The following is an 18,681-nucleotide window of genomic DNA, read 5'->3' as shown; positions in this document are numbered from 1 at the left end:
CCTTTCAGAAAAGTTTCTATATTTGCTGCCTACCATGGAGAAAACGGAACTAAAAATATCCCACAGAAAACTGGTGTGATCTAACAAGAAATCGAGCTTAAATACCCTGCTAGACAATCAGTGTGCCCGTGTTAGCCTTGAGGAACCCAATTTTTATAGTAATACCTCTTCAGGGAATAGTGTTACCAGCTAGAAAACAAAATTCAGATATAAATAGCAGTGTGAGGTCTAAATATACCAAATACCAATTAAAAGCTAATAAAGAGTAGTATCAAAAGTCTATTTTAAATGGCTGACTTCTAAATGAGTTTCTGTAGCACGCTAGAGAGTCAATATGTAGACATATTATTGCAGGGGTTTTTTTTGTTTGTTTGTTTTTGAGTTTTAATAACACTGACATTATTTGTTCACAATTTTATCAGAGATATCAGAAATCCCCCTGAACTTTTTACCAGGTTTTTAAAAATTAATTACAGTAAAAGAAGTAAATTCAAGCGGGTGAGAACAAAAGTTGTTTTCTAAACTCCCCTAACTCAGTAGCAAGAACATGGTTGTTCCTCTGGCTATATTTTTCACTTCTCTCGTGTCCTTCAGGTGCCCACTCTAGAAAGACCATGGACTTTGACGTCCAGCAGATGTGGGTTCAAATCCTGGCTCAATGGTTTAAAATCTTTACACTCAAAAATAAATTCTCTGTCTCCCTGAGTCCTGTTTCCCATCAGACATAGGATTAATAAGCACCAGCTCACATATGGAGCTTGTGCAAGACAGAACAAGATGAGGTAAGGAAAAACCTCACTCAGCAGAGCCCTGACAGATAGGTAGGCTGTCAACAGAGGCTGTCCTAAGCACCCTTTCTATCTACTCTCCCCGATAGTTCCTCTCCTATATTTCCTCTCCCCGCAATTTACCTGGTCCCTGAGACCTTTTAGGTTTTCCTCTTTAATATCTTTCACTTTCTCTTGGACCCTGCCAGCACCGTCCATGATCAGAGCCTTCTCGGTCCTTATGCAGGGTGACCGTGGTAACTACCAATCCTGGGCCCTTTCAGCCTTGACCCTCTGTAATCCATCCTCACTGTACCCACAACGATTTTTATAAAATACAGCACTGCCTGAATTTGAATTCTAGCTGGTCTACCTAATATCTGCACGACTTGGAACAAGTTATATGAATTCTTCTACTGTATAACTCAGTATCTGGAAAATGGAGATAATGATTTTTCCTACTTCAGAAGGTTGTTACAAGGATTAAATAAGGTCATATATGTGCTAACACATAGAAATCACAACATAAATGTGAGGTATAATTCTTCTCTTCATTGTTCTTGCTGTTCTTACGACCCTTTAGCGATTCACAATGCCTATGAAATAGGGTAGTGTCGTAATCATGATATTTGAGGCCTTTGTAGGGCTCTGCCTAACTCCCTATCCCTCAGCAAGAGCAGGTTATGCTATAGAATCAATAAGCTGAGCTCAACCCAGAGTAAAAAATAATTAGGTTAGTAAGGGATTCGAGAAAGCAATTAGGTCATTTATAGAACTGCTGATAAAATTCTATCTAAAAAAGCTCTCTTAAGAAGTGATTAGAGCAGCTCAAACTAAACATCCTGAAAGGATTGAGTGGCTCTACCCTAAACATCCTTCCTGCTTCTTCTTCTCCTAGTTCTAATTAACATGTCATAATGTATTTAAACTAGCAGTTACCTTACTTATACTTTTAAGGTGCATGTGTGTATGTACACATAGACGGGTCTTCTACAATATAGTCTCTCAAGAGGTCCTGAAACTGTGTAAGAGTCTTACCTGACATTCTTCTAAACCACTTGGGCTTCTTGTCCCATATGATAAAGAGATAGTATGCAGGGACCCCCGTCAGAGTAATGATGAAACCGATCCCTGTACTAAATGGATCCGAATACAGGGAAAGGGCCACCATGAAGAGACACGTGAAGGAGAACAAAGCCGGGATGAACAGTGGCACCTGGAACACAGCACAAGGGGGAAAAAAATCACTTCAAACAGTTCCAGAGACAGAAGATGGGTTCAAGAAGAGTGCGTCGGTCAAGTCATACGATCAGATGATCCCCGCTGGTCATGTGAGCAGGTTACAGGCACCATCCCACCTTACCGTAATAGCAACAGCTCTTTAATAGGGCACAGAGAATGTAGCAAACCTACTCCCTTAAATCTTTAAAAAAAAAAATCTTTGAAAAGAACAAACCTAGGATAATGAAGTATGTTTCATGAGAGATGTTTTCTTTGAATTGTTTCACTAGTTAAGTACCAGTGTGACTTATGTTTTTGATTTTAAAAGGTTGGCTCTTTGATAATTATGATTAGAATCTGCTTGAATGTAGAGGCAAGAGCACGGGCTGCTTGTTACGTGTTAAAGCCTTTCAGTGCATATTGATTTTCTTTGGGAGACTCACAATAAGAACTGACAGGAATAAAACAGACCAACTCCTATTCAACCGCTAATAAAGATGTTGCCAGCATTAGGCAATGGATGTAATTAGAAACAAATTCTGACAACATGACTGACAACATTATCTGTGTTATTTCTTAAAAGCAAATAGATAGTGAGGTCAAATCAATCCATGAACGTTCAAGGCTAAAGGAGATGAGAAACATATTCATCAACTCTCGCAAAAGGAAATGCTTAGTCACAGTAAAGGGTATTCTATTAAGGATATGTTGATACATCTTCACTTTCCCTCTTGATTTTACATTTTTATTCCTTCTAGAATATACCTTCTAGAATGTATAAGAAGAGCAACATAACAAGTCATAACATCTAAGAATACTTAAAGTGCCTGTTTTGTAAAGCAGCATCCTTTTTAGAGTTTCAATTAGTGACAATTCCATATGTATCTGCCTCTGTCTTTCTCAGCATGGCTATCCACAATTACTCAGCATAAAAACACAAGTATCCCATACTTTGAACACATCAGGTCATTAGACACATTCAAGAGAAAGCAACATGACAAATGCCCTATGTATCTACCACTTTTCAGAAATGTGACATAAAAAGTTAGGCACCGCACATAAACAACTTGCTGAATTATTTTTCCAAGCTAAAATAAATCCGATAAGAAGGCACTGCCTGCAAGAGTTGAGCATTTTATTCCAGAGGATGCTGCCCCCCGCCCAAGTTCCTCATCATCAAGTTATGACTAAGGGAGGACTAGGTATTAGGGGAAAGATTTATGTAAACCCATCAAGATTACTGAGGTTACCTTGAAAGGACGATGCATCTCTGGGCGTTTGTATCGAAGATAAATCAGCCCAGCAACCGCCAGCCCAATAAAAAGCCACCTGGCAAAACTGAGGAAATTCAACAGACTGTAGAGGTCCCCCGAGAAGAGCATTATCATCGTCAAGGGGTGCTGGGGAAGGGGGAGAAAAACCACACTCAGTGAGTTAAGAGAGAACACAGCTGATAACAAACAATAACATCACTACAAATTATGATGATCTTTTTCATGATTATTTATACTGATAATCTACCACACTGATATTCTGTATTTTCTGCTCTTATACTCCGTTACGCACCAGTAGCGGCATGAGAAGAACACCATTACCACTTAATCAGAGAGAATTTTATGTGGGTGTTTAGTTTTTAGTCGGTTTATTTATTTTTTTTTTTTCATTTGAGAGAAGAGAATGTGTTTTCAAAGAGTAAAACACCGGATAGTCAATGACTTAAATTTAAAGATCTAGAGACTGAGAGGATTGGTAAAGAACTAATGCCCCAGATCAAAAGTGTACCCAATTAGAAAACGCGCAGAGGGCTCTGTAAATGGTTTCTGAGAGGCCCTTGGCTATGCACACACATGAAACACAGCCACTTCTAGGGGATTCTGCTGTCTCCCGAATGCAAAATATTGACCTTTTCTTCCTCCACACTTACTCTGCCTGTGTGCTTGCCATGTGTGACCCTCAAGACTGCAGAAAAGAATGAAGCACAGAGATCAGCTTAGCAATGTCTCTGCAGCTGCACATGCCAAGGACAGCACCACTGATAGCAGAGGCTTAAAATGAAAGCCCTCTTCACCGAATAATACATTCTGTTCCCACAAGTGACGTTAACTTCCAGATTCGGCACAGAGAGGATGCATACTTTACAAAGAAATTTCAAGGAAACATTCTGAAACAGATTAAATGCATAGAGCAAAGTGTCCAATGTATTCTACTCTGCTCCCTGACAGCAGATTCCATTTGACAAAAATGTTACAAAGTAGTAGGTAAAAGTGAATATAACATTGCCAATGGGTATTTGAGGACTTTTATACCTTGCACAGTCTTCTGTACCCAACCCTTCACAACTACTTTTCTCTGCATGATGAATTCTATAACTCACATCTCAGGTTTGGTGCTTTTATTTCTTCTCTTTAGAGGTGCACTCAAATATTTCCCTTTTTTATCACAGAATCACTGCACTGTCTAGGATTTCATCCAATTTTTCCTCTAATTTTGCGTGCATTTCATTATAAGGGGCCTATGATATGACATCTTGGTGCTGTTGGACTGTGGCTTTTAGCTCCACTTTCAGTATGTAGAAATGGGACTCGTTCTACATTCTTTTCTGTGAGACTCTGTGTCGATGACAGAAGCCAGGGTAATCACTTCCCTTAGACCTCACGCATTTCTACAAAGGTGCAAAAGAAGTGATGTGGTTATTGTCCCATAGCATCAAATACGCATCAGAAATACTGAATAAGAAATACTGGGAAGCGATGGAAAATATCTTGCCTCTCACTCTCCACCAAGATATATATAGATCCGATTTAGCAACGAATAGAAAGTAAAGCACTAGCTACAGTCTGGTTCGAATTCCTCTTTGCTAACCCATTATTCAAGCTTCTATCTAGATATACTTTTTAATATGCATTACCAAAACAATAACAGCTGGCAGAGGAGTGTGCTTGCGGACATGAATCATGGAGAGGATTTCTGGAAGGTGACCCTCTCGAGACGCAACATAGAATAACCTGATGGGAGAAAAATGTGGATGGAGTTGACTGGATAATTGATCATTTCAAAGGGAAAAATCCAGAAACCTAAGAGAACACTTGCATCTAATTTTATACCATATGGTTTGTCATTTCTTAGGAGATTACTTCGGTTTCGCTTTTCGGATAAGGCAGAGACTCAAGAGAAATCTGACTTCGACTTTCAGAAAATCTACCAACACATTACATTATGCTTTGAGGGGAAACAATAGCAACATTCGACTCAGCATAGCTCTCCCTACATGTAAATAGCTGACGGTGAATCTAGTTCTAGATTCTTAGTATTGTATGCGTGCTGTCAATCCGATCCAGCCCAATACACACACCTACACACACATACGCGTGCACGCGCACACAGACATGCACACGTATGACCTTATATTTGTATTTTTCTGATTGGATTTTAATCTCATGTTAAAATAAAGGGGACTTTTGCATCAAACAAAACAAAAGGGATGCACGTGGTGGGGTAGTGATTTCTGGCGTCTCTGGCTTTACTTTTTCTCTTGTCACCTTTAGAGAAACAGAGATTTTATCACCAGAAATAAAATGCTGTTGTTAGGCTCTGTAGACATACTATATAAAAAAAAAAAAAAAAAAAAAAGAAAAGAAAGAGAAAAAGAAAGAAAAGAAAAAGAAAAAAGTTCCCTGCCAGTCTTCAGTGTAGGCTATGAGTAGACAAGCAGTGCCCTCTACTGGGCAGAATGAGGCATGCTACTGATACTTGGAGGAGGACTTCGATCTTACATGTCTCTTTAAAAACAACAGGTTTGGAGGCACTATTTCTTTTCTTTTTAAGCCTACTCTTATCACATCCAATCTCAAAAACAGAAATGCATTTCTGGAAATGCTTGAACTCGCTCACCTGGAGACAGCAAACACACCACCATTCATGGAGCCAAAGCAGGAGAGGGCAACAAAGATCGGAACTGCTAATGAGAAATTTCCCAGTAGCCGCTCAGAAAAGGTCTAGTGAGAGACAGAACGAAGCAAATTAATGCTCTGCCAGAAAGTGGAATAAAATGAAACAATTTAGTCCAAACTCGCTCTCTGACTTTCTTTTTTAGTCTGGTGATACGTGTATGCTTTATAATCTTTTTTTGTGGTGAGGGTCAGGCTAACTTCTTAGACAATAATCAAAAGCAGTATCGTGGCATTGCTTTTTGCAAAACTATGGCCAAAGGTCTAAATAAGCACCTTCTCTCTACTTCCAAAAAGCAACGATCCATTTATTGACTCTTTATTAACTACGATGTCTATCATCTCTGATTCTGGTAAGTAAAAAAAAGCTCGGTTCAGAAGTTCTCCCACTGGAGACAGAAATCCTTCAATGCCTTCTCTTCAACCTGGAAAGCCACATTTTTATAGTGAGGTACATATGTACACTGAGAAGCATTACAGATAACTTGTTTCATATCCCAATCCTCCTGTTAGGACACAAAGTATAGTGAGAAATAATTGATGACTTAATCGCTTATCTCACCTATATACGAGCAGTTCCAAAAATCTTGTGCCTAGAATAATCACATTAGCTGAATCTCTCTGTATTGAGTCACTCCCTCCCTCTCAGGGATCTGCCAGTTCCTTCTGTGGTTTCCCATAAAAAGGCTAGAATACAAATACAAGCTTGAGAAGATCAAGCCACAGAAAATACGAAAGATAAACAAAACTTCCAAAATGTCCTTTCATGCCATAGTATATGCAACACTGCAAATTTCCATGAAGGATGTATTTTCAAAAAAAACCAAAAAACAAAAAACAAAAACCCAGCAACCACTATGTGGGATTCTTTAGTTGTCCTTGATGCAGCTGGTGCTATGTAATTAATGGGCCATGTTGCACTCAAAGAGTAAGTGCTGCCCTTTGTCTGGGAAGATGAGATGACTGACCCGACATTAGCAAACTTTGTACATTTGGTTGTCTGTTAGGACTTAGAGCAGCGGCAAAGTCTTGTTTTAATACAGTGAACACGCACGGAGGTTCACACGAAATGAGATAATTTGTTCCCTGTGGATGTTGCCGATATGAGGTAATAGTGACTATTTTAAAAGGAACTGACATCTAGCCATGGGAAGTTATATTTTCACCCTTCATTGTTATGAGGTCACAAAGAAATGCTCCTTTACCAGCTAAGTTTTGATACAAAATAAAAGTATGTGTCACAGAATAACATCCCTGTAACATGACCTTTGAGAGCAAAGATGGTCCTGAGGTCAAATAAATTTTGGAAAGTGTTGTAAAATTATAAGTATCCACTTCTTAGGGAGTTAAAATGCACATTAGCATCTTTAGTATTCTGAGAAGTGCTAGAGCAATGACATCTGCTTAACTTTGAATAACTCAGTATTTCCTAAAATTAATAATATCCCATTACTGGTATTCAAAAGGATAGACTAGAAAAAACAAATACGTATGGTCCTTTAGAAACTCTTAAGTGGTACTTTGGAAAAAAGATTTGAACTCAGCATTTGAAAAGTTTATGAACAGGAAAGAATAAAGAATAAATCACAATTTGCATGCCAAAAAATACATTCATTTAAGTTCAGTAACTGCCCACCTATCCTTAGAGTCACGTTGGAAAAGTATCTTCTATTCAACATGCACATGTGGAAATGTGTTTCCCAGCACGTATATGTGGAAATGTTTTACAGGAAACGAACAATGCAGGAAACCATATAGGACTTTGGCTGTCTCAGTTAAATGGAATTGCTAAGGTGTGTTCTAAATTTTTTATATACTCATTATCATTCAGGTCAAGAAAAGATTACTGAATTTCAAAACACTTTCTGCTGGAGGGAACTACTGTAAAATTGCATCAACTCATTAACCTAAATTCAAATTGGCATGTTCCCAACTTGGACTTACCACTGCCACTGCATTTGAAAGCAACAGCTCCTCAGCACTAATGGTCGTAAAGTAGGCCACATTTGTTAGCACGTAGCCGGTGGTGACGATGGCCATGGATATACAGATTGCAAGGGGGATGGTTCTGAAATGCACAAAGGAATTGCTTATTAGTCATCTTTTGTTAGTCATTCTCTGAAAGCAAAGACGATAGGATAACAGGCTGATTCAGACAAAGACTAAAATGGTATACACGATAATTACAGGATCTGTTGTTGTATGTGTGTTTTACTGGGGAGAAGTACTACATATTCCTCTGTAATTTGATAAGGTCCATGGGAGCAGGTACTTCATTTGTCTTCTCTACTTCTCTACCCCCAGAACAAATGGGTCTATCCCATTCTGGTCCCCCGTAAATGCCATAGCAGTGTCTCTCACACTTGAGCATACAGCCACCTCCTGGAAGGCTTCTCAAAACACAGTTTGCTGAACCCACCTTGAGTTTCTGATTCAGTAGGATTTGCGTTTCTGACAAGTTCCTGGGCAATTCCCATGTGACTGGCCAGGGGACCATTCTTTGAGAACCATGGTCCTCTATACCTCTCTAATACTAAGTTACTGCCTTGACACCTTTCTAACACTAACCTTCAGAAAGGTCTTTCCCATTCAGTTTTTCCCCTTCGGTAGCTTCCCTCATCAGCAAGTAAGTTGCACGCTTTTGGAAGCATGAGAGCAAGATATATCTCCTTTTCTCAATGATAGTAATAATAATTTTATATGTAACACAAAAAGCACAGAAGTGCTCACAATAATGACTTTGCACTGCCCTGCTGTGAGTTCAAAGGAAGCTGAAGATCATGAGTATCTATTAAAGCAACAGTGCAGATAATCCCATGAAATTAGAGGTGACATGCTGTGAAGTACATATGACCGGTCAGTGCTGACACTCGTGGCATCAAGAAGAACCCGGCACAGATGCAATGTTATGTCTTCATTTAATGCACTGGGAAAGCCAGGAGTTACTGACCCTAATAATTTGATTCCATGTTACCGATACACATTACTTGCTTAACATAATCACCTCTTCAGACTCTTTCCAGTTCAAGCAACTTAAACCTTCAGCTCCCTGCCCAAAGGCTGATGGGTTTTTTAGCCATAGAGCTTATCAGCCCTCATGGAGCCTTAACCCTGCTGGGTGCCACTAATGAAGATCTCAATATAATTTCTTCCAAGATGAAAATGCAGTTCGGAACTTGGAGGCGGGGGTGGGGGGTGGGGGAGGCAGAGTCTGCCTCCCTCCCCAAGCTGGGTACGTTTAGCACACAGAGACCCAGCTCATTATGCTGAACAGCACTATCCCCCGTTGAGAACAGGCAAACCTCGCCAGTCAGCAACTGCCATTCATTATGCTGCTTGGAGCCTGACACTTCCCCTGATCCCCAAAGCCTTCAGCCTTGATGGGGAAACACATTGACCTCTAAATCCTGGCATCCTAATATAAAAGTAGCAGATGTTCCCTTTCCCCAGCATGAAGAGGGTCCTGTGGAATTTTCTGTTAACACCATAACATGCATTGCTAGTTGTGATTGATAAATGCTACATTTAAGCGGAGGAAATCACTGGGCCAATTAGATATAAAGGAGTGAATGGCATAAGACATATTAAAGATGAATTGTTTCTTTGAAAGAAAGGCTACATGTAAACGCAAAGGACTAAGAAGGCGAACGTGAAGGTAGATGTGCAGCTTTTCAACCACTCGCTATATTATTTTAAACTTGAGTCTTTTCCATTTTTATAACATCCCAAATGTTGTGTTAAGCTCTTTCTCTGGGGGAGAGCAGTGGGAGGGAGAAGGGGGGAGAAAGATTCTCTTTTCCTTGCAAGAATGGGATTAAGAAGTGTAAAGTTCCTGTTAATAAAAATTGAGGTGACATTGTTAGGTGCAGAGGAGTCACTAACCTCTCCAGGACAGTACAGTCACATCATATGATGCTACAAATTAGCAGGGAGAAGGCAGTCTGAGATTTGGGCTGTGGCCCTCCCCACATAGAATCCAGTCTCCAAACTCTGCTCTTCCAAGGCTGCCTGTTTCCTGCTTAGAGATTATGGTATGTCTGAGGGAAGTTTTCTAAATTGACTTTAGCAGAAGGAACACTAAAAAAAAAAAAAAATGCAACTTTTTTTCTCAGCTTGTCAACAACAAAAATCACAGCAATAGCTGCTGCCATTAACTTGGTGGGTATTATGTGCCCAGTATTTTATTAGGTGCTTTACATATTCGCCTCATTTTATCTCCCGAATATCCTGTGAGTTCGGAACATCATCACCATTTCATATGTGAGGAAATGAAGTCTTGGAGAGTTTAAATAACTGTTTGAGGATAGACAACTGGTAAATGGGAACCCAGAATTCAGCCGATCCATCCCAGCTAAAGTCAGAGCATTTTAACCACTAACGCGTACTCTCTCTCATGCATGTGGACCCTCGGCCTCTTAACTATTCATTTTCAGAGAAATCATAATTGCTGAATATAACGTTTATTGCAAAACTCTTCTCAAGCCTGTATGTCTCATGCAGTCATTGAAAATGCAGCTTTATTTACTATAAGGGTGGGGAAAAAAAGTTATTCCATGATTTTTATAATTTTTCTGTACAACATGAACTGGAATGTCAAGTGAATGTTTTCAGAAGTTTCAATGTTTAGAAATGGGGTATTTTTTTAGATTTAAAAGACAATAGAGGCTCACTTAATACATTTCCCTAGACAGGGGCACCTGGGTAGCTCAGTCAGTTAAGCATCCGACTTTGGCTTACATCAGGATCTCACGGTTTGTGGGTTCAAGACCTACATTGGGCTCTGTGCTGACAGCTCAGAGCCTAGAGCCTGCTTCAGATGCTGTGCCTCCCTCTCTCTCTCTCTCTCTCTCTCTCTCTCTGCCCCTCCTCCCTTCCCCCACTCATGCTCTGTCTCTCTCTCTCTCTCTCTAAAAAATTAAATAAGTAAATTTCCCTAGACAATTTTTACAGAAAAGGAGGAAAAGCAAGCATGTCTGCCAGAGAAGCCAAAATGTATAGATTATTAACAATTTTACTATCAGCTCAGATATACTATATAGAGACTAGACCGAAAAATCCAAGGCTCTTACAGCAGAAGACAAAAGTGAGAGAGGGTCCAACCTTGTGGCAATGCATATGTCCAGAAGTAATTCCTCTCTGAGCAAATTAGGCCATGAGAATTGGAGGGGGTGTGGCAAAAGAGCCACTATCTTCTGTCCTTAGGTTCCATTTCACTTTGACAAAGGGAAGGAGGAGAAGGGTTTGTGGCTGCCTTGGCATAAACAGCAATCAATTACGGAGGAAAGCAGTTGACGTGTTCAGAAGGGCTTGGCACCGTGCGGTTAACTCCTGAGTTTCAAGCATCAAAGCTTAAGAGCCACTGGGTGAGCTGATAAAAGCTATTAGGCCATGCCAGAGCAATCTTTCTGGAGGCTTTAGATGCAGAGGGCAGATAAGCACGGTTAGCAACTCCAGATTAAGGCAAATGGCACATGATAATAAAACGAATTAAAGGAACTAGCAGACCAGTGGTATTTCAAAGCCTCTGTGTTCTTGTGAGGTATCCTTCAACTCTAAGTGCAACAAAAGCATTGTCTTTAAGCTGAAGAAAAATGACTCGCACCTATGAGCTCTACTCTTTTTCAAATGTTTATGCATGTTTGGGATGATTAACAAAACACAAATGTATTTTGAAGCGTTACTCCTTAAGACCTCTAGTCATTGTACATAACCTGCTCAATTAAGGGCCATTAAGTATGTGAGAATCCAATAATTTTATTAGCTGCACTTAGTTTTCAGCCAAAAGGCCTTGGAGAGTCTTCTTTTCCCATGGGTTTATTTTAAATTGGCACCTATAACCAGTCTATGTCACACATGGATAAATATTTGTTTTATTTGAAATTGTTAAATAGAACTGTCTGGAACATCTGCTTTAAAATGCTTCATTCTAAGGAATAGACTTCCCCAGGAACCCAAAAGGTCCCCAAAGTAATGGCTGGTAGCTTACATTTGTGTAATCTACAAAGCACTGACAAATACATTTTATCTTCAAATATACACATGCCATTTCAAATCCTTTGTGGAATGCGAGTATAAACAAATAACAAACAAAATTCACAACAACCGAATGAAATAGGTTCCTGAAATGATTCCCACCATTTCCAAATGAGGAAACCAAGGCTCAGAAAGGTTAAGTGCTGTGGCCAAGGCCACAACAATCCTAAGTGGGAGGGCTGCTACTTGAACCTTCCAGCTCCAAGTTTCACATTCACGGTATATCGTGCCATGATATCATGGCTGCTTTGTGCCTACTTTACCTCCCTGTACAAGATCCCTAAGATTCTTACATGCTGACAAAGATGTGTTATATTTTACATAAGTAGCACAAATATCAGAAGGCTGGATGTAACAATGCGACACATTTTAAGCCAAGTGTATTTCTTCATGCACCAAACAGTGATCACAAATAAACTTGCAAATAATGCAGCATAGAACGCATGTTTTAATATGCTTTGCGACTGTATGACAGAGCGTCAGAAATGACCATTGTTTCTAGTGCTTTACATTGGCTAAAAATAAAAACTCTTGCTACAAACACAGAATGAGTAAATCTAGCTTGATTCTCCAGATACCTGAGGATACCTGAAGGTTACAGGGATTTCTGATTTTCAAACCATATGAGTAATTCGGTAATCCCTTGAATTTGGGATAGTCCTAAAATTGTTTTATAACTTGATCAAAATCTTCTGAGATTTGTGTGAACCAAAATAAGTTTCACACAATCCCCTGTGTTGGATACACACAGTGGGGACCACAGAACTCACTGATCCTAGGGCATCTAAAATTGTCTTTGAGCCGTGGAACTGGACATGATGACAGTCAGTTCTGTTAAAGCCTACTCTTTTGTGTTCAAGAATCTTCTACGAGAAGTGATTGATGCTTCACACTTTCTATTTAAAAATCATTAATATTTTAACATGCACTTGTGACATGCAGGAGAAAGGAGGGAGGGAGAAAAGGAAGGATTAAGAAGAACAAGAAAATGGTAAACTTCTCAATATGTGAGATAGAAAAAAAAAACTAAAACATTAATTTTCAGAATATTTTAATTCTATTAATAAACTAGGCACTATTTATTTATATATAATTGAAACATAACTGTGATTCATCTCAACACCAAGTATTCGAAATTATATTAAGTACCAGGGGCGCCTGGGTGGCTGAGTCGGTTAAGCATCCGACTTCGGCTCAGGTCACGATCTCGCGGTATGTGAGTTCGAGCCTGGCGTTGGGCTCTGTGCCAACAGCTCAGAGCCTGGAACCAACTTCAGATTCTGTGTCTCCCTCTTTCTCTGCCCCTCCCCTGTTCATGCTTTCTCTCTCTCTCTCAAAAATGAATACACATTAAAAAAATAGTAATAATAAAAAATAAAATTATATTAAGTACCTTTTGATTCCAAGTTTTTATTTTAGAATCATACTTGTTTCACACTTTCTTTATAATTGCCCTATGAAGGCCCTGGAAGCTTTTCTGTAGAACTGACACAGAAATGACTCAAGCATCTCTTATTTCCCTTTTTTGTATCCACTGATCAATTAATTAATTAATTTTTGCTGAATCACTCTGTTTACACACTGCTGTTGATTTCATCTCACTCCTCAAACTTCAGTCATACGTTATGGACAAGAAGATAAGTAAAAAGTATACCTTAAAGAAAATCAATCCATATTTTTCATGCACATGGTTTTTCTTCTATACATTTTTTATACACTCTCCCTGATTCCTGCTCATACCGAACTCTCCAAAGAGCCCTGGACACATAATTGTACTAGCTGGCTATGTGATTTCTGACATTTCTAGCAGGGATTGAATTACAAATAAGTGTATTTGATAATTTTCCAGGACTTGAAACAATTAGATTACAGATGGCTGGAATCACAAATTCCTTTGTGTGTTTTCAATGATTTTGCCTCATTGTCATTTAGTGCTATCGCTGTATCTCTAGTTATCCACTGTGAGTGGGAATCGGGCTGTTAATAACATGAAAGAAATGCACTTGAGGAAACATAGTAAGTAGTGGGGGGAAAGGTGTGGGTTGTCACTGAAAAAAAACGTAGCAAGAGGAAGAACCATGTTCATGTTCTAACTTAATGACAATTTCTGGGCCGAGGATGAACACAGAGATGTGACAAGCAGATTGTCATATAAAGGTACACGGCGATCCCACTGACTTCAGGCATTAAACACCTGCCCTCTGCTCCTTACAATAAGTATCACAGCAAGGCTATGGATGTTTTCACTGAGACACTTTAAATTTCAATACCGCTGAGGTCTAATCTAAATCTCACCATTCTCCATTGTCCACAGATGAAGAACTCCATAAACAGAAAGAGAAGACAGAGAGACCTGTAGAGAGATGTAAGAAATGAACAGACACAGATTAAAAGGCGGCAGGGCTGAAGAAGGCTCATGGGAAAATGTAAGGAGAAAGGTACAGCGAAAGCAAATAGAAAAAAGAACATGGAAACTTACAATTCAGAAACACAGGGTGATAAGCAATCAGAAGAATTGGTATAAGCATTTAATCCCTAAAAGAACCCTTCACTTTTTTATCCTATTAGAATAAATTCATCACTAAATAAAATTATTCAGCAAAATGTAGCTTGAGAGTAAATTTTTGTTTGCCTGAGTTTCATACAAAAAAAATTAACATTGTCTACATCTCATTTTTTTCTCATTTTCTAGAGATTTATGGTATGTCTTCTAGATATATTACAGTTATTAGTATTTATCGTGAGTAAGCATAACAATATTAGTAGGCACGTTTGAACGTACAAAACCAAAATTGGTTTCCAGTAAGATGTTAGCAATTAAACTACCAAAAAGATACATTATTTAAATAACAATGAATTTCACACTGATGTTCAATTCTTATTTCTGTTACACTGTTTTTACAACCCGCCTTTTAAAATTTCATTATTTCCCTCAGGATTTGGCCTGACATACACTAGAAGAAAGCAACATCTCAGTGACCCGTTCTATCATAACGGAGTTCCCAAGATTCAGATGTATGGCTGAAACATTTAACTCCCTACCACAATTCTGTGTCCCTCTTTCCAGAGCAGAAGTTATTCCCAAGAAGCAGCTACCCGGATAGGCTACATTTGCCAGACTCTCCTGTATCTAGGTGGGAATGGGACTCATTCTTGGTGTCGATTGATGTGGCAAGTAAAGGCCAAGGTGGTTATAAGTGACTTGACCTGACACCCTCCTCCCTAATGGACAGCCATTTGCAGAGAATCCATACAGTGGCAAAGCCACACTAAGGAAGAAAGCGAAGTCACAGAATCAACATGCGTAGGAAAGCCCGCCGGTTAGCGAGGGACACCAACTGGAAATCAAAACTGAAATTTTTGATTTTTTAAAGTCCTTGAAAATTTGTCATTTGTTTGCTGTAGCAGCTGGCATTGCCCTAATAAAGGAATGAAAGGCTGCTCATTATATCAAGATCTCAGTTAATTAGTTCATATAAGACTTAAAATTGGTCGTCACCAAATTGTATCCTACATTATATTGTTGTATAATATATAACATTAAGATATAAAATCCTTGGGGCGCCTGGGTGGCGCAGTCGGTTAAGCGTCCGACTTCAGCCAGGTCACGATCTCGCGGTCCGTGAGTTCGAGCCCCGCGTCAGGCTCTGGGCTGATGGCTCAGAGCCTGGAGCCTGTTTCCGATTCTGTGTCTCCCTCTCTCTCTGCCCCTCCCCCGTTCATGCTCTGTCTCTCTCTGTCCCAAAAATAAATAAAAAACGTTGAAAAAAAAAATTTAAAAAAAAAAGATATAAAATCCTTAAAATAAGGTCCCAAATTATAAAAATCAACTAAAAACATTCATATCTGAAAACAGTAGGATAGGGAAAATTCATCATTATTCAACAGAGCAAAGATAGACCCCACCGCTCTCTACTTTAAAATACAAAATCCCTTGGGGCGCCTGGGTGGCTTGGTCGGTTAAGCATCCGACTTCGGCTCAGGTCACGATCTCACGGTCCGTGAGTTCGAGCCCCACGTAGGGCTCTGTGCTGACAGCTCAGAGCCTGGAGCCTGTTTCAGATTCTGTGTCTCCCTCTCTTTCTGCCCCTCCCCTGTTCATGCTCTCTCTCTGTCTCAAAAATAAACGTTAAAAAAAAATTTTTTTAAATAAAATAAAATAAATAAAATAAAATAAAATACAAAATCCCCTACACTTCTGCCAGTTGCCACCAATTCAACAAAGGTCAGAGCACAATTGCCTCTTGTTTTGACCAAGGACATATAATAAGACAGTGCAATGTTAAATAAATGTAATCTTATGCCAAGAACAAGGCAACATAAAATAAATATACCCACTTTGGCATAGTAAATGGGAATTAGAGTCAAAACCCACTCAGGCCATAAACACATATCTTAGAAGGAACTGATACTATTTCTCTTACTCTGTGCATAAATCAGGTCCGGTCACACTTCTGATCAGTCACACGGTAAGAAATGGAACAGGTAAACCTGGAGACGTTCAACCGTGACGAAAGACTACTGCTTCTACACCAAAAATTGTCTGCAACATTTCCGACCAACAGTGACAAAGCTAATTATTAGTAATAATTTCACTTTGATATCTGCTGGTCAGGTAGATAACTGAGTTTCCAGTTGGGTGTTCTGGGAGTCAGAACAGATACTGGACAACTGGTAAGATGACAGACCCCCCTGGTCTCACTCACTTCAACCAGATCAGTCCTCTTTTACTCACTTTATGCACTGATATTCTGCCACACAACAGAGGCTTTCAAATAGTTTTAACATCACTGCTCTACACTCTACAAGTCAAATGATGTCTTTGGATCAATTTTTTTGGATCCAATACTGGCTTCTTAAAGTACAGTTTTGAAAATATATGAATTAGTTTCATAAAGGAGCCATATGTGACTGATTATATAGGTATGTGTATATATATTCGACCCTATAAAGTTGAAAATAATTTTTTTACTGCAACAAGTCCCTATTTATACTCTTAAGGTGATTGAGGGAAAAATCCTTTTTTAAAAAATGAAGTTTATTTATTTATTTTGAGAGAGAGAGAGAGGAGAGAGAGAGAAAATCCCAGGCAGGCTCCACACTATCAGCACAGAGCCCCACACGGGGCTCGATCCCACGAACCATGAGATCATGACCTGAGCCAAAATCGAGAGTCAGACGTTTAACCGACTGAGCTACCCTGGTGTCCTGAAGGAAAAATTCTTAGAGGAGCCAATAGCTATGGCCTGGCTTTAGTAAGCGGCAAATCCACATGGTAGGGCCACAGAGAACATGACACAACAACCTGAGGGAGCAGTAGGGAGAGGCAAGGATGAGAAGAAGTAGGGTTGAGGGGCTAAGTGCCTCGCCCGCTGAGAGAGAGAATGTGCCACCGTCAAGAAAGTGGTGATGAAGACGCCAGATTGGAACTGTTCACAGCTCCCTGAAGAGGTCACAGAGGTCCACAGAACGGCAGAATCGCCCACAAGCCCTCCCTCTCCTCTCCGCAGGCTGTCTATTCACAAAGATTCATACGCTCAGCAGAAATGGAAATTTCATGATCTTTTATCTTTCTGCTCAAAAGTTAATCCCCTCCAACAATAAGCTTTTGTGCTTTAGTTTATATTTACTAGCGCCTTTTCTTAGACTACAAGCATTCATAGCAAACCTCTCACTAGGGATAATTTTTTCAAGTCAGATACACTGGGCAGTGACTGAGGGACTAGGAAAATTAAAGTCATCCTGACATTTACCCACCCTCTCCTTCATAATTTCTCTCTTGGCCCTATTCCCCAAATACCTACAACCAAGAAAAAAATTGTACATACCATCCCAGGTGTAAATTTTCTTTTAGCAACATCTTTCCTCTGGAGTTTTACCTTTGATTTTGTTTTAACTTCATAGAATTTTGAAAATTTTTCTGGACTCCAATCCTAAGGTGGAGTCTAGTCACATTCCAGTCACTATAGCAAGGGACTCAAGAGATCACTGGATCTCTCAAGGTTTAAACTTCCTTAACAGTTAAAGAGGGTATTGAGTTAATAGAGTCTAAAGTCCATTTTACTTGAAAGTTCATTATTCAACCACTTTGGCAAATAAAGCTAATCCATAGAGACTGTTTAACAGAACACTTTAAAAACTCAGTGGAACTCATGTACCAGAGCATTCTAAGGAAAGGCCTGCCTTTGCCTTGTTCTGTCATTCAGAGGAAGAAATAGGATGCTGACTTGACAATCTCTTCTCCTGAACACTGAAGATTATGATTCTATTCTCAACCAGGAATACCAGCACATCAAAGCACCTTCCATCATTAAAACTTCAAAGTGTCAGCCTGGCTGAAAAAAATTGATCATCACAAAAGATCATTTAAAGGAAAAGTGGTCCGTCCATTCTTCCAGATTCTAAAATGGTATCTGTGGATCAGGTCAGACCTCTGGAAGGCCACATTACAAGGTCATATTATCCTAGACACTCATGGAAAGTCTTTGCAAGTCACCATATTTTCTGCCTCAGCTTTTATCCAAACTTCATTGCGAACACAGTTTTAAAAACCATCTGAATTTTAGGAGGACATTTGTTGCAATATTGTCATTTGCATCCATCAAGCTCTTTATAAAGACTTCATTCATTTCATCAATGTTTATCAAATATCTTCGTTATGCCAGACATTGTAAGTACAGGGATAATGACATCAACCACAACAAAAAGTTTAT

At 39.4% G+C, this 18,681-nt stretch overlaps 1 protein-coding gene across 1 annotated transcript in view; it reads right to left on the bottom strand.

The window, feature by feature from the left end:
- SLC7A11 (solute carrier family 7 member 11) overlaps nt 1-18,681 on the bottom strand; it is an 86,496-nt gene that overhangs the window by 10,567 nt on the left and 57,248 nt on the right. Inside the window, 5 exon segments of the mRNA XM_030314478.1 lie at nt 1,806-1,983; nt 3,239-3,388; nt 4,897-4,993; nt 5,880-5,983; nt 7,880-8,003. Coding sequence (XP_030170338.1) covers nt 1,806-1,983; nt 3,239-3,388; nt 4,897-4,993; nt 5,880-5,983; nt 7,880-8,003 — 653 coding nt within the window.

Source organism: Lynx canadensis, chromosome B1 (genome assembly GCF_007474595.2).
Source record: "Lynx canadensis isolate LIC74 chromosome B1, mLynCan4.pri.v2, whole genome shotgun sequence".
NCBI lineage: Eukaryota > Metazoa > Chordata > Mammalia > Carnivora > Felidae > Lynx > Lynx canadensis.
The sequence above is the reverse complement of the archived record's forward strand: the minus strand, read 5'-3'. Positions and strand labels throughout refer to the sequence as shown.